The 18,122-nt window shown below is 39.3% G+C and overlaps 1 protein-coding gene across 2 annotated transcripts in view; it reads left to right on the top strand.

Moving 5' to 3' along the window:
* Nucleotides 1-18,122, top strand: part of LOC149201549 (NPL4-like protein B) — a 108,408-nt gene that overhangs the window by 51,819 nt on the left and 38,467 nt on the right. The window contains exon 2 of one of the 2 annotated variants that reach the window (XM_089402954.1): nt 10,349-10,455. The exons of the other annotated variant lie outside the window; for it this stretch is intronic. Coding sequence (XP_089259080.1) covers nt 10,349-10,411 — 63 coding nt within the window. The 3' untranslated portion in view covers nt 10,412-10,455. The remainder of the gene's footprint in view (nt 1-10,348; nt 10,456-18,122) is intronic. 2 annotated transcript variants of the gene reach the window in all.

Raw genomic sequence — 18,122 nt, 5'->3', positions numbered from 1 at the left:
AAGGTAGAACTATCTTATATCAGCCCTCTCCACTACCTCTCCTCCGGATACTTTGGGAAATTGACTGATTGATAGTGGTGCCTCAAGGCACTTCACCGGATACAAGGAAGCCCTCTCTAATCTGATAGAAAATGAGACAAACTTGGATATCATCCTTAGAGACGATCCTATCCCGTGAAGGGAGTAGGGATTGTTACCCTTCAATTGAATCAAGGTAACACTATTTATTTGCAAGAAGTACTACATGTACCCGATCTCAAGAAGAACTTGGTGTCCATTTCAGCAATGGAAGATAAAGGATTCAAGGTGGCTTTTGTCGATGGAAAGGTACGTGTTTGGAAAAGAAATTTCAAGGATGCTTTTACTCTTGGGTTCAGGGTTGATAGTTTGTATCAAGTTGGAGGAAGTCCATTGGGAGCCATGTCTTGCGACACATCTCTACAATCTGAACAATGGCACCAGAGGTTCGCCCATCTTCATTATAAGGCCCTACCTGATGTGAGACATATGGTGATAGGTATGCTCGAGTTCAAAGTAGAGCATGAAGGTGTATGTCCGGGATGTGTCGAAGGAAAACTTACAAGGGGACCATTCCCCTCAAGTAATAGCAAGACCACAAACATATTGCAATTGATCCACTCCGACATATCTTGTATGATGCCTGTAAACTCCTTGGGACGATACTTATAGTATCTCACCTTTGTGGATGATTATTCTCGCAAGACCTGGATCTACTTCTTGAAGAAGAAGGATGAAGTGTTGACTTGGTTCCGACATTTCAAAGCCTTGATCGAAAACCAATTCGAGAAGAAAATCAAGATATTGAGGACTGATAATGGGATCGAGTATGAATCCAATGAATTCCAAGATTATTGCAGAGAAGCTGGCATTAAGAGGGAGACTATAACGCCATACACTCTCGAGCAAAATGGTGTGAATTGTTGAATTGAGACTTCTGTGATCCATAACAGTTATAAGAAGAGCTTCGGCGTAAATCACATATAGAAAGACTTTTGTCGACGCGTTTCGAGCCAGCAAGTGTGGCTCATCGTCAGGACAAGTTGAAGAAACAGATCCAACTTTGCATGTTAAATAGTCTGTGCAGGGCCTCCAACAACTATCTAGATCAACGACAACGGCTAGCTTTGACTTAGGGACAGTAAAAAAGTCAAATGGATTATTTAAAGGAAGAAAGTTAATGACCAAACCTATATATAAATATATAATAATATAAATGAAGGGGTTTATGTTATTAATTTGTTAAACATGTATAATTTAATAATTAATTTTTTTATATTAAATGAGAATTAGTTAAAATAAAGACCTAACTTTTCTATAAATAAGGTGAATGTAAGATGATAATTAAATAAAATAAATAATAATCATAAAAATCAGCAACTAAATAAATAATAATAGTATATATTCGTTAATAGATAAATAAATAAATAGATAAAAAATATATATAATAATAATAATAATAATATATATAAATTAGTTACGAAAGAAATAATAAAATAAATAATAATAAAAATAAAAATGATAATAATACTAATATATATTCGTTAATAAATAAATAAATTATAAATAATAACAATATATAAAAATTAGTTACGAAAAAATAATAAAATAGATAATAAAAATAATAATAATATATATTCGTTAATAGATAAATAAATAAATTAATAAATAATAAAATATATATAAAAATAATAATAATATATATAAATTAGTTACGAAAAACTAATAAAATAAATAAATAAATAATAATAATAAATAAGTAAATAAACATTTGTTATGACTATAAATACCAATATCAATTAGGGAAAGGCGAGCGAAGCGAGAGGAAAAAAAATAATAATAAAAAATAATAATAATAATAATAATAATAGATAAATAAATAAATAAATTAAAATATTAAAATATATATAAAAATAATATAAAATAAATATAAATAATAATAAAAATAAGTAAATAAATATTAGTTATGATAATAAATACCAATATCAATCAGGGAAAAAAGGAGCGACACAAAATAAAAAGGAGAAGGACTGGAAAGAGTCCAGAGCAAGAAGGATAAACCCTAGGATAAAGGAAGGCTCCAGGGGAACGACGAAAGCGAACAAGATGAAAGGGGGGGGGGAGACTAAGATGACAGGGCAGGGATCCAACATCTACTGATCTTCTAGCCGTCATCTCTATTGAGATTGTTAGGCCTCCTTTCGATCTCAATAGCTTCCTTGAGTTTACGATGATGGAACTGGGCAACTTTGCCAACAACCTTAGCCTCCTCAATACAAACGAGATGCTTGGTCTTATCCACATGCTCTGCTAGCGCTGAAGACTTGGTTCTCCCATGTCTTAGGTCAGCTGCATGTTCGCTAATCCTTTGATGGATGGAGCGCTCTGTTTCCCCGATGTAGGGGTCCCACAAGAACAAGGGATCAAGTAGACACCCTTCATGTCCTTGGGGTTAACGGGATCTTTAACTGATCGGAGGGAATACGAATCGTTTTGAGGGGTCTAAATGAGGAGGGAATATCATACCTCTTAAGGATCCGAGCAATCTTGTCCGTGGTTCCTTGGACATATGGAAGGTGGACACCTAGTCGGCGCTCCTTAGGTTCTTTCCTAATAACAGCATTTCTAGATGTGGCGCCTACTATATCCATTTTCCACAAAGACATCAAGGAGATGGGATCTCTCCTTATCAAAACTTTCATTATCAGAAATCTTGAGGGCACGAGTAGCGAGGGTGTTAAGGACACCCATTTTCTGAGCAGGGAAATGATGGGAATCGGCATGAAGATACTGCTCAGTATGCGTTTTCTTCCGGAACACAGAGTGGGAGAGATAGCCGTCCTTATTCCTAGAAATAAGAATATCTAGCAAAGGGAGGCAACCATTGACCTCTTTCTCCATGGTGAACTTAATGGCATAGGACTGACCGTTGAGGTGATTGAAGAAGTGATCCAGCTCCTCTTGGCCATGGGACCAGATGACGTTAGTGTCATCCACATACCTTTTCCAAAGCTTCGGAAGGAGACGAGCCGAGGCTAAAGCTTTGGCTTCGAAATCTTCCATAAAAAGATTCGCGACAATCGGGGAAAGGGGGGAGCCCATGGCAACACCACAAGTCTGTTCAAAGAATTCACCCTCGAAATAGAAGAAAGCTGTTGGAGGCCCTGCTTAGACTATTTAACATGCAAAGCTGGATCTGTTTCTTCAACTTGTCCTGACGATGAGCCACACTTGCTGGCTCGAAACGCGTCGACAAAAGTCTTTCTATATGTGATTTACGCCGAAGCTCTTCTTATAACAAAATGGTGTGGCTGAAAGAAAGAGTCGCTCTATTGTAGAAGCTGTCTGTGCCATGCTTCATGATCAAGGCCTTCCGAAGTTTTGATGGGATGAAGCTGCAAATACCACCGTGTATGTTCAAAACCGATGCCCTCATCAAGCATTGGACTCCAAGACTCCTGAAGAAATGTTCACTGGTAAGAAACCTGATGTCTCTCATTTTATAATTTTTGGAAGCCCCTATATTTTCATGGCCGAAAGAGAAAATAAGCAAATTGGGTGCATCTGGGAAGAAAGGAATCTTTGTGGGCTATAGTGAAAATTCTAAGGGATATAGAATTTATGTGGCTGGTCAAAAGGAAGTTAAGATAAGACATGATGTCACCTTCGACGAAGATATGGCCCTCAGGAAGATCAACAACCTTCCTATCCTAAGGAAGGACAAAGAAGCTAACACAGGAAATTAGGGTGAAAAAGAGGAAGAAAAGATGCCTGATGTTGATGAACCTATGGATCATATTGATCCACTCCTTCATGAACCTTCCTCCTCCAAGAGGAGACCCTCATGGCTTAGGGAGACTCTCGACGATGTTGAGAGGCACATTGCACCAAGGGGGACTTTCTATGAAAGCAAGAAGCCAAACAGGTACCAAGGATATTTGACCGCCATGAGCACTATCACTCAAAATGAGCCTTCATCATTCGAAGAAGACGTGAAGCTACAAGTATGGAAGGATGCTCTGAATGAAGAATATGAGTCAATTATGAAAAATGATGTTTGGGATGTGGTTCCTAGACCCCAGGACAAATCGGTTGTCACTTCTAAGTGGCTCTACAAAATCAAGCATGGAGCTAATGGAAGTGCAGAAAAGTTCAAGGTTCGCTTGGTTGCTCAAGGCTTCTCTCAAAAGGAAGGTGTAGATTACGATGAGATATTTGCACCTGTTGCCTGATACACCACCATCCGATCGATCATAGCCATTGTTGCCTTGCAACGATGGAACCTACATCAGATGGATGTTAAGACCGCCTTCTTGCATGGTTCAATCAAAGAGGAAGTCAATGTGGAACAACTCGAGGGGTTTGAAATTCATGATCGGGAATCACATGTATGCCGGTTGAAGAAATCTCTCTATGGATTGAAGCAAGCACCCTGGGCTTGGTATGAGAGGATCGATAACTATCTGATGAAGTTGGGATTCACTAGAAGTGAAGCCGATCCGAAACTTTACTTTAAGGTTGAAAAGGATAAACCTCTCATTCTGGTACTTTATGTGGACGACCTCTTTCTAACAGGTGCAGACCCTCTCATTCACATATGTAAGAGGGAGTTGGCTTCTGAATTTGAGATGGACCTAGGACCAATGCACTATTTCCTAGGGTTGGAGGTCTGGCAAAAGCCAGGTGAAACTTTCCTCTCTCAAGGAAAATATGTTATGAAGATATTGGAAAGATTTGGGATGGTGGACTGCAAGCCTGTGACTACTCTGATGGAACTTAACTTTAAGAAGTTATGTGTTGCTGGACCTGAATTGGGAAATGCTTCTGAGTATTGTCAACTCATAGGAGCACTGATGTTCTTGGTGAACTCTCGTCCAAACATATGTTTTGTAGTTAACACATTGAGCCAATACATGGTTGAGCCTCATCATATACATTGGATTGCCGCCAAGAATCTTCTGAGATATCTTCGGGGCACAATCACTCATGGACTGAGATACACTACCGGAAATGTGAGGTTGCATGGTTATTCTGATGCTGATTGGGCTGGCAGTGTGGTGGATCGCAAGAGCACTTCTGGATGCTGTTTTTCTTTGGGTTCTGCTTCGATATCCTGGATGAGCAAGAAGCAGAAATCAGTTGCCTTGAGCACTGCCGAGGCCAAAAACATAGCTACTGGTATGGCCTCCTATGACGTTGTCTGGTTGAGGAAGCTCTTCAGTGCGCTGTTTGGACATGTGCTGGATACCACCGTGATCTTCTATGACAACCAGAGTGGGATCCGATTATCAAAGAATCCCGTGTTTCATGATCGCTCCAAGCATATAGATATCAGGTACCACTTTATCTAGGTTATGGTACAACGAGGAGCAATAAGTCTCCATCATATTGGGACTGATGAGCAGGTCGCCGATATTCTGACAAAGCCCCCGAGGAAGGTGAAATTCTTGGCCTTTCGAGAACGACTTGGAGTCGTGGAGAGATCCTCTTATGAGGGTCTTGTATGAGATGGACATTGAGCTCTGGGAGCTCCGGGGGGCTTGGGGTACTTCTTGGAGCGGTGAGCAACCATAGGGTAAGTGGTTCAGCCTTCCCCTTGTGGTTTTTTTGTGTACATGGTGAGTGGTTCATCCTTCTCCTGTGATACCCCTTGGCAACATGTGAGCAGGACAAGTGGTTCATCCTTCTCCCACCGAGACATCCTCCTACCCATGCAGTCTGGGATTCATGGGAAGTACCTCTCATTTGGCCAATGAGTAGGGAAATGAGGATAGGGACCATAGTACTACCGATGGACGCATCATGTACTACCGTACCCCCTATGCTAGGATGTCCGATATTGATCTGGAATCAATGGGAACTGACTTTGGGTAAGTTTGAGTGGTATGAGACACTCTCTTTTGATTGGCATTGACTTCAGGTCAATAGAGAATGGTATGATACATTCTCGATCACTTCTTCTTCTTCATAGTTCAACAGAGCAAAGCAGAGTAGTGCATGGATGGCAGAGATGGTACATATTGGCAGATGGATTAGCAGGTGGAGTTCTCCCTAGTTGAGAGGGAGTGTTAAAATTGGCAACTAGGGCCAAACTCCACATGGGTCATCTTATTTATGACAGCTGATATTTTTATTAGATTCCTCTCTCGGAGAGGTGTAGGATTGATCTAAAGATCATCCGATTCTGACATGTACAAATGAAGATATGAATTTATTTATATTATGGACAAATTGTCAAGGTCGGCCAGCAAGCAAAACAGGCACACAAGCCCCCAATTCATCCTCAACGTTGCATATAAAAAGGAGACCTCAAGTCATTTTCACCATCATCTCATCACACATATCTCTCTCTCCTCTTGTGATTGGGCACACTATCCGAGGCAGTCTTCTCTCTCTCCACACGTGTGAACTAGGGTTTCTGTTTGCTGCGTTGACCAGTGTTGACCGAGCTGCTGGGAGGCTGTTTGACTGCATTGACCTGTTTTGACTTCGGTTTGGGTGAGGAATCTCTGTCTAAGAAGGCCACAATTCTGGGCAGAAAAATTGAGGAGTTTTGACCAGCGTTGACGGTGGTTAGGGCTGACCACAGGTTGACTGTTTGACCAGGCTTTGACTGGATAGAATTAGACTGTTTTGAGGGCTGTTTCATTTTGCTGTTTGGAGGCCGAAGTTGACCAAATCTTTGAGGGTCAAATCTGCCCTGTTGACCAGCGTTGACTTTTCTGGTTAGGGCTCTTTCGCTGCTGTTATAAATTATCGTAATTTGTAAATTGTACTATCTCTCTCTGTTGAACTATTGAAGACTAAAAGAAGATTTGATCAAGGGTTTCCCCAGATTGGGGTTTGTCCCTCGCTGGTACCATATCTTGTGTCCTCTTGTCTTGGCTTGTCTTCTACTGTTTATGGTTATGTTCTATCAGCATTTTACTTACATGTTTATGTGATTGCTAAACTGAAATTGATATTGGGTTCATAAAGAAATTGAAGTAAAATTGCTCTAAAGCATAGAACATACCATTGTTGCCTAAAATTAACACAAAGGGAAAGTTGGACCTTCAAAGGAATTATGAATCAATTTGACCCCTTAGTCGGCAAACTCATGAATATATTGTAATATTTTAATAAAAATTACTAAGTTTTCGACATGTGGATGACTGGTTAAAAATTAATTTTTAGAGGAGTCCAACTAGCTGTTATCTAGCCCTTATGAAATTTTTATAAAAGACTAGTTTCTGCTCCAGAGTTATTGATGTTGTCTTGTGAGATCAGTGGTATTAATAAAATAACTCATTTGCAAACCTGTGTAATATTTTTTTTTTTACATTTGTGGGTCGCCTCTTACTATCTCTTTTATTTTCAGTTATTTGTTGTAATCATTTTAATCCAAGTTATTTTCCATTTAGTAAGATCACACAGAAGCTAGGTGATCGAGCAATTGAGGGGATACATAGCCACATGGAGGGGGCAAACTAGGGAGAATTCCCGCTTTATTCTTTTGTTGTATGTGGGTTGATCCAACAAGGGTTGAACCATTCCAGTGGGGAGCTTCAACCAGGAAGGGAGCTTGCATTTCATCGCATACTTGAACCGAAGGCTGGAGAATGCAACACTAGGGGTTGCTTTTAGTTGGGTGCGAAAATGGAGAGTACCTTAAGTCATAAGTGGGTGTGTTTTCTTTTGCAAACAAATCCCACTTCCCTGATTAATTGCCGGATCAACTTAGAGAGGAATGAGTTTCACAACCTGACTCTTCAGGTAAAGTTATTTTGGTACAAAGTAAAAAATGACAACTACTTTATTTAGAAAACTCAAACTTTTGATTTCTGTTTGATTTAGGAAATTACTTGTTGACTTTTTAGAGTTATATCACAAACAACAAGTTTATTGACATTGGGATCGAAAATAAGCTAAATCTGAGCCAAGATTTGATATATTGAGTTGGAATAGTTTTTGGATATGTTTACGCTTGTGTATCAAGTGATTTCATTGCAGATTTGTGCATTTTATTGGTTTTTAATGAAGAAATATGCAACATTATTCAAGCTTCTCTGCTCATACCTTTTAAGTAATTCATTTGGAAACCTCACATTTAGACACTCGTTTGAATTTATATTGCTGATTTATTGATTTAGAGAAAATAATACACTTATTTCCTGCTGTTGTTAAAGTAAATTTAATTCTGGAAATTTTGTGGGCATAGTACTCAGTGGGAATTGATCCCAGGAACACAAAAATACAATTTCAAGCTTGTTGGAAATTGGTATTCACTGTTGTTTACAAGTTTGGAAGTGGTATTTTTAGTTCAAACTCATATCTTCCAGCTTCCCCACCCCTAGATCACTCCCCTAGATCAGTGATCTAGGAGTATTATGGAAATCAACAAGACATATTTGAATTATATCCTCCACCTCAGCTTTTGACCTCATTTTAGTCACTGTTCTTACTTGGGTGGGTAGAGGTATTGAGTGGGAATCCTTCCTTGGCCCTTTAGGAGGAAGTTGGGCCTAAAAAGTAGGGGTTCAGGCGGAGGTGATAGTGGGCCTTTACCCTGTGTGCGCGCATCCTAGCAAGTTACATGGACCTTTGCAATCCTACTAATTCGATTGATAACATTTTTTGGTGTCATTGCTGGGAAGGAGATCATTCAACCTGGTTTTATATAACAATACCCTTGGTAGGCTTTTTCATTTTGTATATGCAGTTGTTGAGATATTTGTTTAAAGACTAACTTGCAGGGTTTCATTTGACGACTCCGTTTCAAAACATAAAAAGGTACGGTACAAGAAGTTGCTCTCCAAAGTAAAAATTAGGGCAATATTGGCGACTCCACATTTATGGTAATTGTTTCAATTTAAGGAATCATCATACTTGTTGAGAAATCTAGGGCATCAAGATTAGATGATTTCTCTTTGACGATAACTGCCTGTGAATGCTTTTTACTTTAGATTAGGATCTTTTCTTTAGTTAGATTATTTTAGTGTTCTCCTTCATTAAACAACCACTGTAGCATAAACAATAAAGAGACAAGAGACACAAAATGTAGGCGGTCAGCCAGGGCCAAAACCTCTCCAACTTGAGAGGAAAACCCAACGAATTCTTCTTCTTATAGAGACTTCAATTGACGAATACCAAGACCATGACCAAGACCCTTGACACAACAACCTCTCCAAGACCAAGTCACAAGATCCTTCTTCACTGCTTCTCCTTCTTGCCCAAGTCAACACAAGTCAAACTGCCTTCATGCACAGCTAATCTTGTCTACTTTGAAGTTTTGGCCTTCCTCTACAGATCTGCAATTTTCGGCTGCCTGATATCTCTGCAATGACACACATGTGGGCTGAATTATGGACCTTCGTGATGTGGTTCTCCTTTGCTCATCTCCTTGTTATTTCGGCTAGCAATAATGATGGTGTGGAGACCCCTTACTTGATTTTTGCAAGGGCTGATGTAACCCTACTGCAGAAACTCTAGTTTCTGCCACATGTGTGAAGAGACTAGCCCAAAAACAGTGCCAAACAACTTCAGATTCGGTTCCTCCTTTCTTCGCTTGATGATGACTCCTTCCTTTAGAGATTTTCACACTTCCTTCTCTGTTTTCTTTTCTTGACCGAGTTTCTCTTCTAGGTGAGGCCGAGCTGCCCTATATATAGTAGTTTGTCCATTCAAATAAGCCGATCTACTTGTGACAAGGCCGGCATGCCTTTCTAGAATCATCCTTAGGCCGACATGTAGGAGTGCTTGTGACAAGGTCTTGGAGGGTTAATAAATTTTCTTTTACAATGAATTACATGCCCAAATGGGTCTTCAATCCTTCACATGACTTTACTAGACTTTATGACTTGATGACCAAACCTAAAGGCTCACAATGGGAGCCTTAACTATAAAATAAAATTCCTTGATGAAGAAACCCATGATTCAAGCATTACAAAAGTAATTTTATTTTCTTCTTTACATCAATTACATAAAATCATGATTACACATGTCATTATGAAGACCGAACCTAGTTACACTTTTCAACAATACTGAGGTTTGTAGCATGATGTTGTCTATTAAAGATATATTTGTTCCTTTATCATGCATTTCAAGATATTCTCATTCTCCCATTGCTAATTTACATATGCACATCCCTAGATTTAATGGAATTCCATGGTTCACTATAGATTTCTTAGAGTATTTTATGAATCATATTGTAGATACTAATATTGTCTTTAAATATGACTTAATGAAAGCCTTTGCATGGGCTTTGCAATGATATGAAGCATGGAAATGGTACTATAGCTTTGAGTCCAAAGAATTAAAGTCATTCCCTCAGTGCATTAAAAATTTTCAGGTGCGATGGGTTTACAATTATGGAGAGTTTGAAGATACCAATTTTTTCATTGCTATACAATAAAGAATGCAAGAGCAAATTAATTCCTTGATGATGGAATATGGCAGGTATCGATATTTGTTCGAGAATAAAAGAAAAGGAGAATGCTCCGTATTTCTTGTTAGATTGTCAAAGCAAAATATGCTAAGCATTGTATGCAAAAGCTTGAGGAAACAATGATCACAAAGACTATTCTAGATCCCCTCACTTTCATAAGACAATAGATAAAGGAATTATAAATGATCACAACCCAAGATCGGATTGCAATGCAATAGAGGCCCTTGAAGTTGTAGAAAATTAATGATCTGCACCCTAACTCTAGTTTACAATTTTACATGTGTTCATTTGACCCAACCCACATGATTCGTCATGCTGATATAAATTTCAGAATGTGTTATTTGTAAACATTCAAAGAGTACTTCTACTCTTTTAAACATTTCCTATCAGCTGAAGTTAAAGCTAAATTTAGGCAAGCATTCAAGCATGAGAGACTTATTTTCGCTCAAGGTGACCCCATAAAAACGCCACAGCCTTTTAGGGAAAACTGGTCTTCAAAGGATGATTTTATTGCTCGATAAAATTAGTCTAAGTACATAAAAATTTAACTACAGTACTTTTTTTTCCACAGGAAAAAATCGGTAACTTTTTATTTAAAGAAATGAAAAGTTACACAAGCAGATGCATTAAAGCATTTCCATAAGCTGCCCATTGGGCTCGAGTGCTTTCGCACCCCAAGCAACGTTACAAACTAACGTGCATATAGAAGAAGAAAGAAGAAAAAAGAAAAGAGAGAAGAAAGGAGAAAAAGGCAGAAAAACAATTGAGTAAATCACACTTCAAGTTTTTCTCCCCTTTTTCTTTTCGACCTTGCGCCACTCTCCTTGAGTGGGCTCGATCGAAGCTATGACTAACTGTGTTTCTACTTTCTGTGAGGCTGTTTCCTTGTCTGAGTCTGAAGTATCAGAGTGGTGATGCCGTTTGGTTCCTCCCATACTCATATCCTCGCTTGCCTTCTCTGCCTGATTTGAGTGGAGCTGTGTAGCCTTGTTATCTGATGTAGTTTCCTTCTGAGTCTCCATTCCTTGGGATACCTCAACATTCTCTGTGGGGATCTCTTCCTCTTCTGCTTCTGATTCTTCGTCCTCTGAGTTAGGGGGGGTAAATTGCCATCCTTTCCTCTGCTTCCCTTTCTGCTTCTTTTTACTGCTTGTTTTTTTGACTTCTGGACATGTGCTTTGCAAGTGTCCTGTCATCTTGCAGAGCCTACATCTGAAAGCAGTATTTTCATAATCTAGTGCTTGCAGCCAGTTTTGTTGTTTGTAAATCAGCCTTATGTTGTCTGACAACCCTTTACTTAGATCTACTTCCACACAAATACGTGCAAAAGTGTAGACCCTTTCATCAATCCTTTCCAGATTTGTTTTGATATATTTCCCTATGCTATTCCCAATTCCTTCCAAAACTCGTTCACTCCAAAAGTGAAGGGGAAGGTTATATAGGCGTACCCAGACCGACACTTTGGATACAGTCATTTTGTTTGGATCGAAATCTGGAAACCATGGTGTCATAAACAGCCCCGATGTTCCCCAAAACCAAGGCCCAACACTGATGACTGTGTCTCTGACTTCCTTGGATGCGAATCTAACTATAAAAAATCCCTTGGAGCATAAATGTATGTCACATTCCATGGTCCAAGTGGTGAAAATCCAGTGAAATAGATCCATTGGTTTTGGCCAAAAACTGTTAAAGTGGCAGATTAGGGCCTGCGTTTCATAGGATTTAACGAAGTCATCAAGCCCTGTAGAATCAAAGTTGAGGGCTGGAGTTTGCCCTAGCTGATCTACTATGTATGGCCTAGGTGTATATCCGCCTTGATCTGGGGAGGACCCTGAATCTCTGTTACCCTGTAAAATGTTTTTGTAGGAGGAGCCTCCCTTGGGTTGTTGCTGAGGTGCCGTCTTTTTCCCCTTGTCTCCTCCTGAGGAGCTTGGCTGTCCCTGAGGCATAGCCCCTCCTCTCAGCCTAAGGTTTAAAACGATGGAAGTTCCTGGACTAATCTCATAGCTTTTCAGAGTTCTACTATCCTGGAGAGACCGCCTGCCACTGACCAAATGTTGGATCTGAACAGGGTATCCCGTCACTGCCCAAATTTGCTGTTTCAGCTGCATGATGGTGCTTTCTGCATGTACCCACACTAAACAGGATTTCCCTTCAGGGGTTTTAATAAAAATCTGAAAGTGAAAAGTTGTTACCTGTAGCCTGGGTTTTTGCTGAGTTCCTGATCCGCCGTGGCTGATTTTCATGTGCTCTGGCTGTAACCGATCTTCCAGATCTGACCTCGTATTGGGTCGATCTTTCATTTGCATGTCTAGTTCTTCAAACCCTCTGCTCGATCTATACTCATTGTCACCGGTCTGCTGCCTGGATTCTTGCTGTTCTCGAATAGTGGCCAGATCGGTTAGATCCAGGCCGGATCTGCCTTGTTTGTGCCATTTCTTTGAGAGAGGGAGCAGATCTGCAACATGCAGTCCCCCTTCTTTGATTTCAACGACCATGGAGAGGAGAAAATAGAGATGCCCCAATTCTAACTCCTCGTCCTCTGTCAGCGCCGAGATCCGGCGGCCTGCCTGCAAAACATTGGAATCACAAACAAAAAATCGCGGGTTGTCGATCATCACCTGTGCGACTTTCATCAACCTGTCGAAGTCCTCTACGCTGTCATGCAATACTATGGCTTTCGCTGCGCTGACGGGAGCTTTAGCGTATTCATTGCGGGGACGCTTGGCCGCAGAGGCAAGAGCCGCAGAGCGGCCGTCCCTCTCAGCTGCGTATCTGTTCCAGTATGTATTTGCCATTGTTCCCCCGTTCCTCTACCTTCAAAATCGAATTTCACTACCGTAAATTCATTTAACTACAGTACTTATCTCCTTCAGCTGAAGCATTAAACTCAATTTTTGGAAATTTGTGCCCACTAAAATAATTTCTAGATTTTACAAATTTCATGCCTAGAAATTCTGCCTCGATATCAATGCAAACTCAGCTTCAGCTTTTGTGCAGTGAACACCTTGAAATTCGTGCCTGAAGGTGCCTCATTTTCTGCGTTGGAGGTGAATTCTGTCACTCGATTTTCATGCCAGGAAAACACCTTGAAGTCCACGCTGCATGTGGCAGCAAACCCGAGATTTCTGCCTCGAAATTCAAGCCCAGTCAGTGGAGGAACAATCCTCTAATTTTGTGCACAGAAGCCTTGAAACTCATGCCTCTGCCCTCGATTTTTGTGTTTCTGTTTGCCTCGAAGTGCGTGCTGTTTGTCCTCTCGATTTTTGTGCCTGTCTCCTTGAAAATCGTTTCTCTAAAGGCTCTCTCCTCCTAGAAAGTCGTTCCTCCTTTCTCTCGCTGCAAACCTTCCTTGAAGTTCTCCTTTTCTCTTCTCCTCTTGCTCTCTCAAGTGTCAAGTGAAGAATGAGTCTCCCTTTTTTCCTTTTGTCTTTTAGAAAAGATTGAATCTCTAACCCTAGAATTCAATGGTTGAGATTTAATCTCCAAATCTCAAGAGATGTGGTTGAGATCACTTTTTCCAAATGACCCCCCTCACACATTGGCCCCGTTACTTAAAACCCTCTTAGTACCTTTTTCAAGTTGCATACCTTTTCTATTTTTCTCATAAAGTGATTTTCTCATCTCACTTTAATATTAGAAAAGTAAACTATGTACTTTACACATAAAGTCACTCTATAAAGTACAAGTGACTTTAAATATTAGAAAGAGTACATGGTACACCACTTTTAAGTATCTCTTCTACTCATGACATTAATATAACTCATAAATGTCACTAAGACAAAAGTCATTAATGTCTCTACTAGGCTAAAAGGGATAAATGCCTAGTAACACCTCTCCTTGGTATTATTTTCAATAGAAGTTTGAAAAAGACTATGCAGGTGAAAAGAAAGGTCTCCATGAAGAGGCTCAACTTTTTCCTCCCTCTTCTGAATTGTTATTGCATGTTTTAAAGAATGATGATGACTGAATGACTCATTTGAAAATGGTCCAGGAAATGGCTAAGGCAAGTGGTAAGGGAGACATTGTTGAAGAAGAAAATCAAGAAACTGTTTGTCTCCATCCGCATAATGAAGAAATTATTGAAGAGCATGATAGAACCACATCTGGAACAATGTTAGGACAAAGAATAGCTCATTTATCTTCAAGGTCTTACAGAATTCAACGACCAATAAATTATAAAACCCTACTACTGAGGTGAGTGTCTTACATCAAGAGGAGAACAATGGTCATGAGTCCCATCTTATTGCGAAGGACCAAGCAGTAGAATTGAAAGAGGACATTTCTGCTTGTACAAAAAGAAATGAAGAAGAATATGTTTGTTCTCCTAGCTAGACTTGACAAATAATTGAAGAACAGGAATAAAAGGAGAGCCTTGATGTCAAGATTTTTCAAGAACCCACCTTCCCTCCTCTAGATGAAAGCACAAGTTCAAAAGGATACAGCCCCTTCCATGTACTTGATCTTTATGATACATCTACTACTGATTTGGAAGAGGAAGATTCATTAACTAGGCATGCTAAGAGGATGGTGACTATAAAGAAATGGAAAGTATTGATGCATTCATCAAAGTTGACAAGTGCAAATGGGATATGAGCTATGCTAATTTTGATGGTGATCCCATTTATGACATAGACATTGAGAGATCCCAGATTGTTGAATTTTGGCCTCATGAGCAGCAAAATCCACTCATACAAGTGCGGATGGGGGATTTCTACATTCATTATATAATAAATACTCTTTAGCAATGTATGTCCTTGATATATGGTTTGCAGATGTACAAAGATCCATTTGACACGAAGGATGTTGAACCTAGTAATGGTGGGCAAGCCACAACATCTTCATGTTCAGACATACTTCAAGAGCTTCCAACACTCCTTTTTGAAACAACTAACTGTAAGTTGCAGGTTTCGTAATATTTTGGGTTTTTCTAAATTGTCTCGTCATTGGTGTGTGCATGTGATTAGGGTTTTAGCTAGGGAGGACAATAGTCATTATGTAGGGTCCAGTTAGAGCTGTCATCAAAGCCTCTGTTGCTTATTATTAGAGTGAAAAACATGGATGAATGCCCTTATGCATACAATGAGAAATATTATTATATTAGCCTCATTGATCTGTGGATTGAAGAAGCCTGTAGTTGCATAGAGAAACCTTGCTCTTCTTCAAATTCCTTCCACATGATTAAGATTATTGTGTAGGATGGGTGCAAACCATGACAAGGTTCCAAAATACATTAGTTGTAGGTTTGAAATTTCAATATTTCGCTTAACAACCAAGCACAAAGGTAAAACCCAAGGTAGTGAAGAATCTATTCCCTGGTTACATTGGTTATGTGATACTTCTTTAGAGTAGATTAGGATATGATGAATAAGCTCTTTAGCATGAGCATTAGATTAGTTTAGATGTGTGTTTTCATTTATCACATCTTCCTAAACCTTATCTAGTTTAATTTTGTTTGTGGGATTTCATTTATTGATGTGTAGTTATTTACATGCTTATTAGTTTAGTTACATTTTGCCTTATCATATGTCTATTTATACTAGTTATTTTGCTTTGTTAGTTTAGATGTTATTTAATTCCAGTTTTATTATTATTGAAAGGGATAGAACTTTGGTCCGATTTTCTTCTTGTATTTTACTTCTTCTTGGATGAACTTTTCAAGTAATAGGTGGAAGCTTTTGGGGTTCTCACATCCTTTCAGGTAGATCATGTGTCTCGCAGTTGGAGCCAACTATTGCCCCTCAAGTCAGCGAGGGTACATAAAGATTTTTGCAGTTTCTTTCACCACCATTGTAGGTCCAAGGTTGCAACTCAAAAGCTTTGTAACAACCATGTGAGGCCCTATATTAAGTGTCCTAGATGTTGATTTTTCTAGGGCACACACTAGAAACAAATTTTCTTCAGTACAATAACTACTTCTAATGGTTCACATTTGCATTAATTCCACATAATATAATTAAGTAGTTACACATAAGAAAATTCAACAGTAAAGCATGAAAGAGTAGTAAATATAATCATGAGACAATAAGACGAGACACAAAAAGTTTAGGCCTGAGGCCAAGGCAAATCCCAGAAGGGGAAAACCCATAAATATTTCCTTATGTAAGAGAGAGAGTTCCATATTCATTAATACATACAACATAATCATAGAAAATATAATAGCCAAACCAGTAACCAAGATAATGATAAAGTGCCATGCCAAAAACCAACTTCCTGAAATTTCGGGCTTCCCTAGAATTTTAGTCTTCTCCTAAAATTTCGGCCTCCTGTAATTTCACAGGATTAGAGATGCATGAGACAAAATGGATGTGCCCAAATGAGGAGAAATGATCTCCTTTATATAACCTTCAAGTGGGGGTCAACTGGGTGCCTCTTGTTGTAAAACGTAACTAAGTTTGGTCTTCATAATGACATGATCTTTGTATATGATGAAATAAAAGAAATAAAATTATTTTTGTGTGCCTTGCTACATGGGTTTCACGAGCAAGAGGTTTTATTTGTTAGTGGCTCCCATTGAGAGCCTTAGGATTTATTATTGAGTCAAAGAGTCAATGTCATGTATGAAGAGCTTTTTTTGAGCATATGTAAAATGTATATGAATCTATGTCTAAGTCTAAATAGCCCTCCAAAAGACAAGCATGAAACTCCTCTTGAAGTTGGCTTGCAAGATGAATTAAACAACTCATGTCGGCTCTCAAATAAACACACATCTCTTTGTGAATACAAGTCGACTTATATATGGACGAACAACTATAAATAAGAGGCTATTCTCATCACAAAAAGACAGAGAAATAGCTTCGCATCACTCTGAGATTTCGGTGATAAAAAAGTTACGGATTCTTTGTTTCGGTGATCCATTACTGTGGAAGAATTCGGATGTCAAGCTACAACACGAAAAGATTAGATAAGAAGCTCGGACTAACGTACACCAGTCAAGGAATCCGGATGTCGAGGAAAGTAAACATGACAGAGAAGAAAGTTCGGTTATCTTTCTATATGTCGGATGGGCAGTAACATATAAGAACAGTTTGGGATGACAAAGGAAAATCGGATTTGTGGCACAGTAAGAGAGCTTGAACTCCTCTATGATTTTCGGAGGATGATCACTGCCATTTTTAAAATTGACAACTAGGGCCGAACTCCATGTGGGTCATCTTATTTATGGCAACTGATATTTTTCTTGGATTCCTCTCGTCGAGAGGTGTAGGATTGATCTAAAGATCATCCGATTTCAACATGTATTCATGGAGATATGAATTTATTTGTGTTATGGGACAATTCGTCAAGGTCGACTAGCAACCAAATTGCCCCCACTTGTGCTCAACGTTTTAGTATAAAAAGAGGTGGCTTGCTAGTCATTTGCACACACTCTTCTTGTGATCTCTTCCTCTCCACTTGTCTTTGGGTTTTGGTGGGAGGAGAGATCCTAAGAGATATGCTGCCCTAAGAAGAATTGCCCTAGATGCTCCCATGGGTAAGAAGGATCTACACAGCCCCTAGAAGATGATGCCCTAGCTCTACGCATGCCCTAGATCTAGGACACAGTCAAGGTGAAGCCCTAAACACAGACCTAAATGCAGTCATGGTGGAGACCTTAATGCTGCACACACTGCCTTATCTAGGCCCTTAAAGAGATCCCTAATACGTTGGTCTTATGTGTCATGTTGGTGCCCTAGAC

The sequence above is a fragment of the Pinus tabuliformis genome, chromosome 2_1 (assembly GCF_031772625.1).
Source record: "Pinus tabuliformis cultivar Carrire ecotype Pingquan chromosome 2_1, CPIR1, whole genome shotgun sequence".
Taxonomy (NCBI): domain Eukaryota; kingdom Viridiplantae; phylum Streptophyta; class Pinopsida; order Pinales; family Pinaceae; genus Pinus; species Pinus tabuliformis.
The sequence above is the reverse complement of the archived record's forward strand: the minus strand, read 5'-3'. Positions and strand labels throughout refer to the sequence as shown.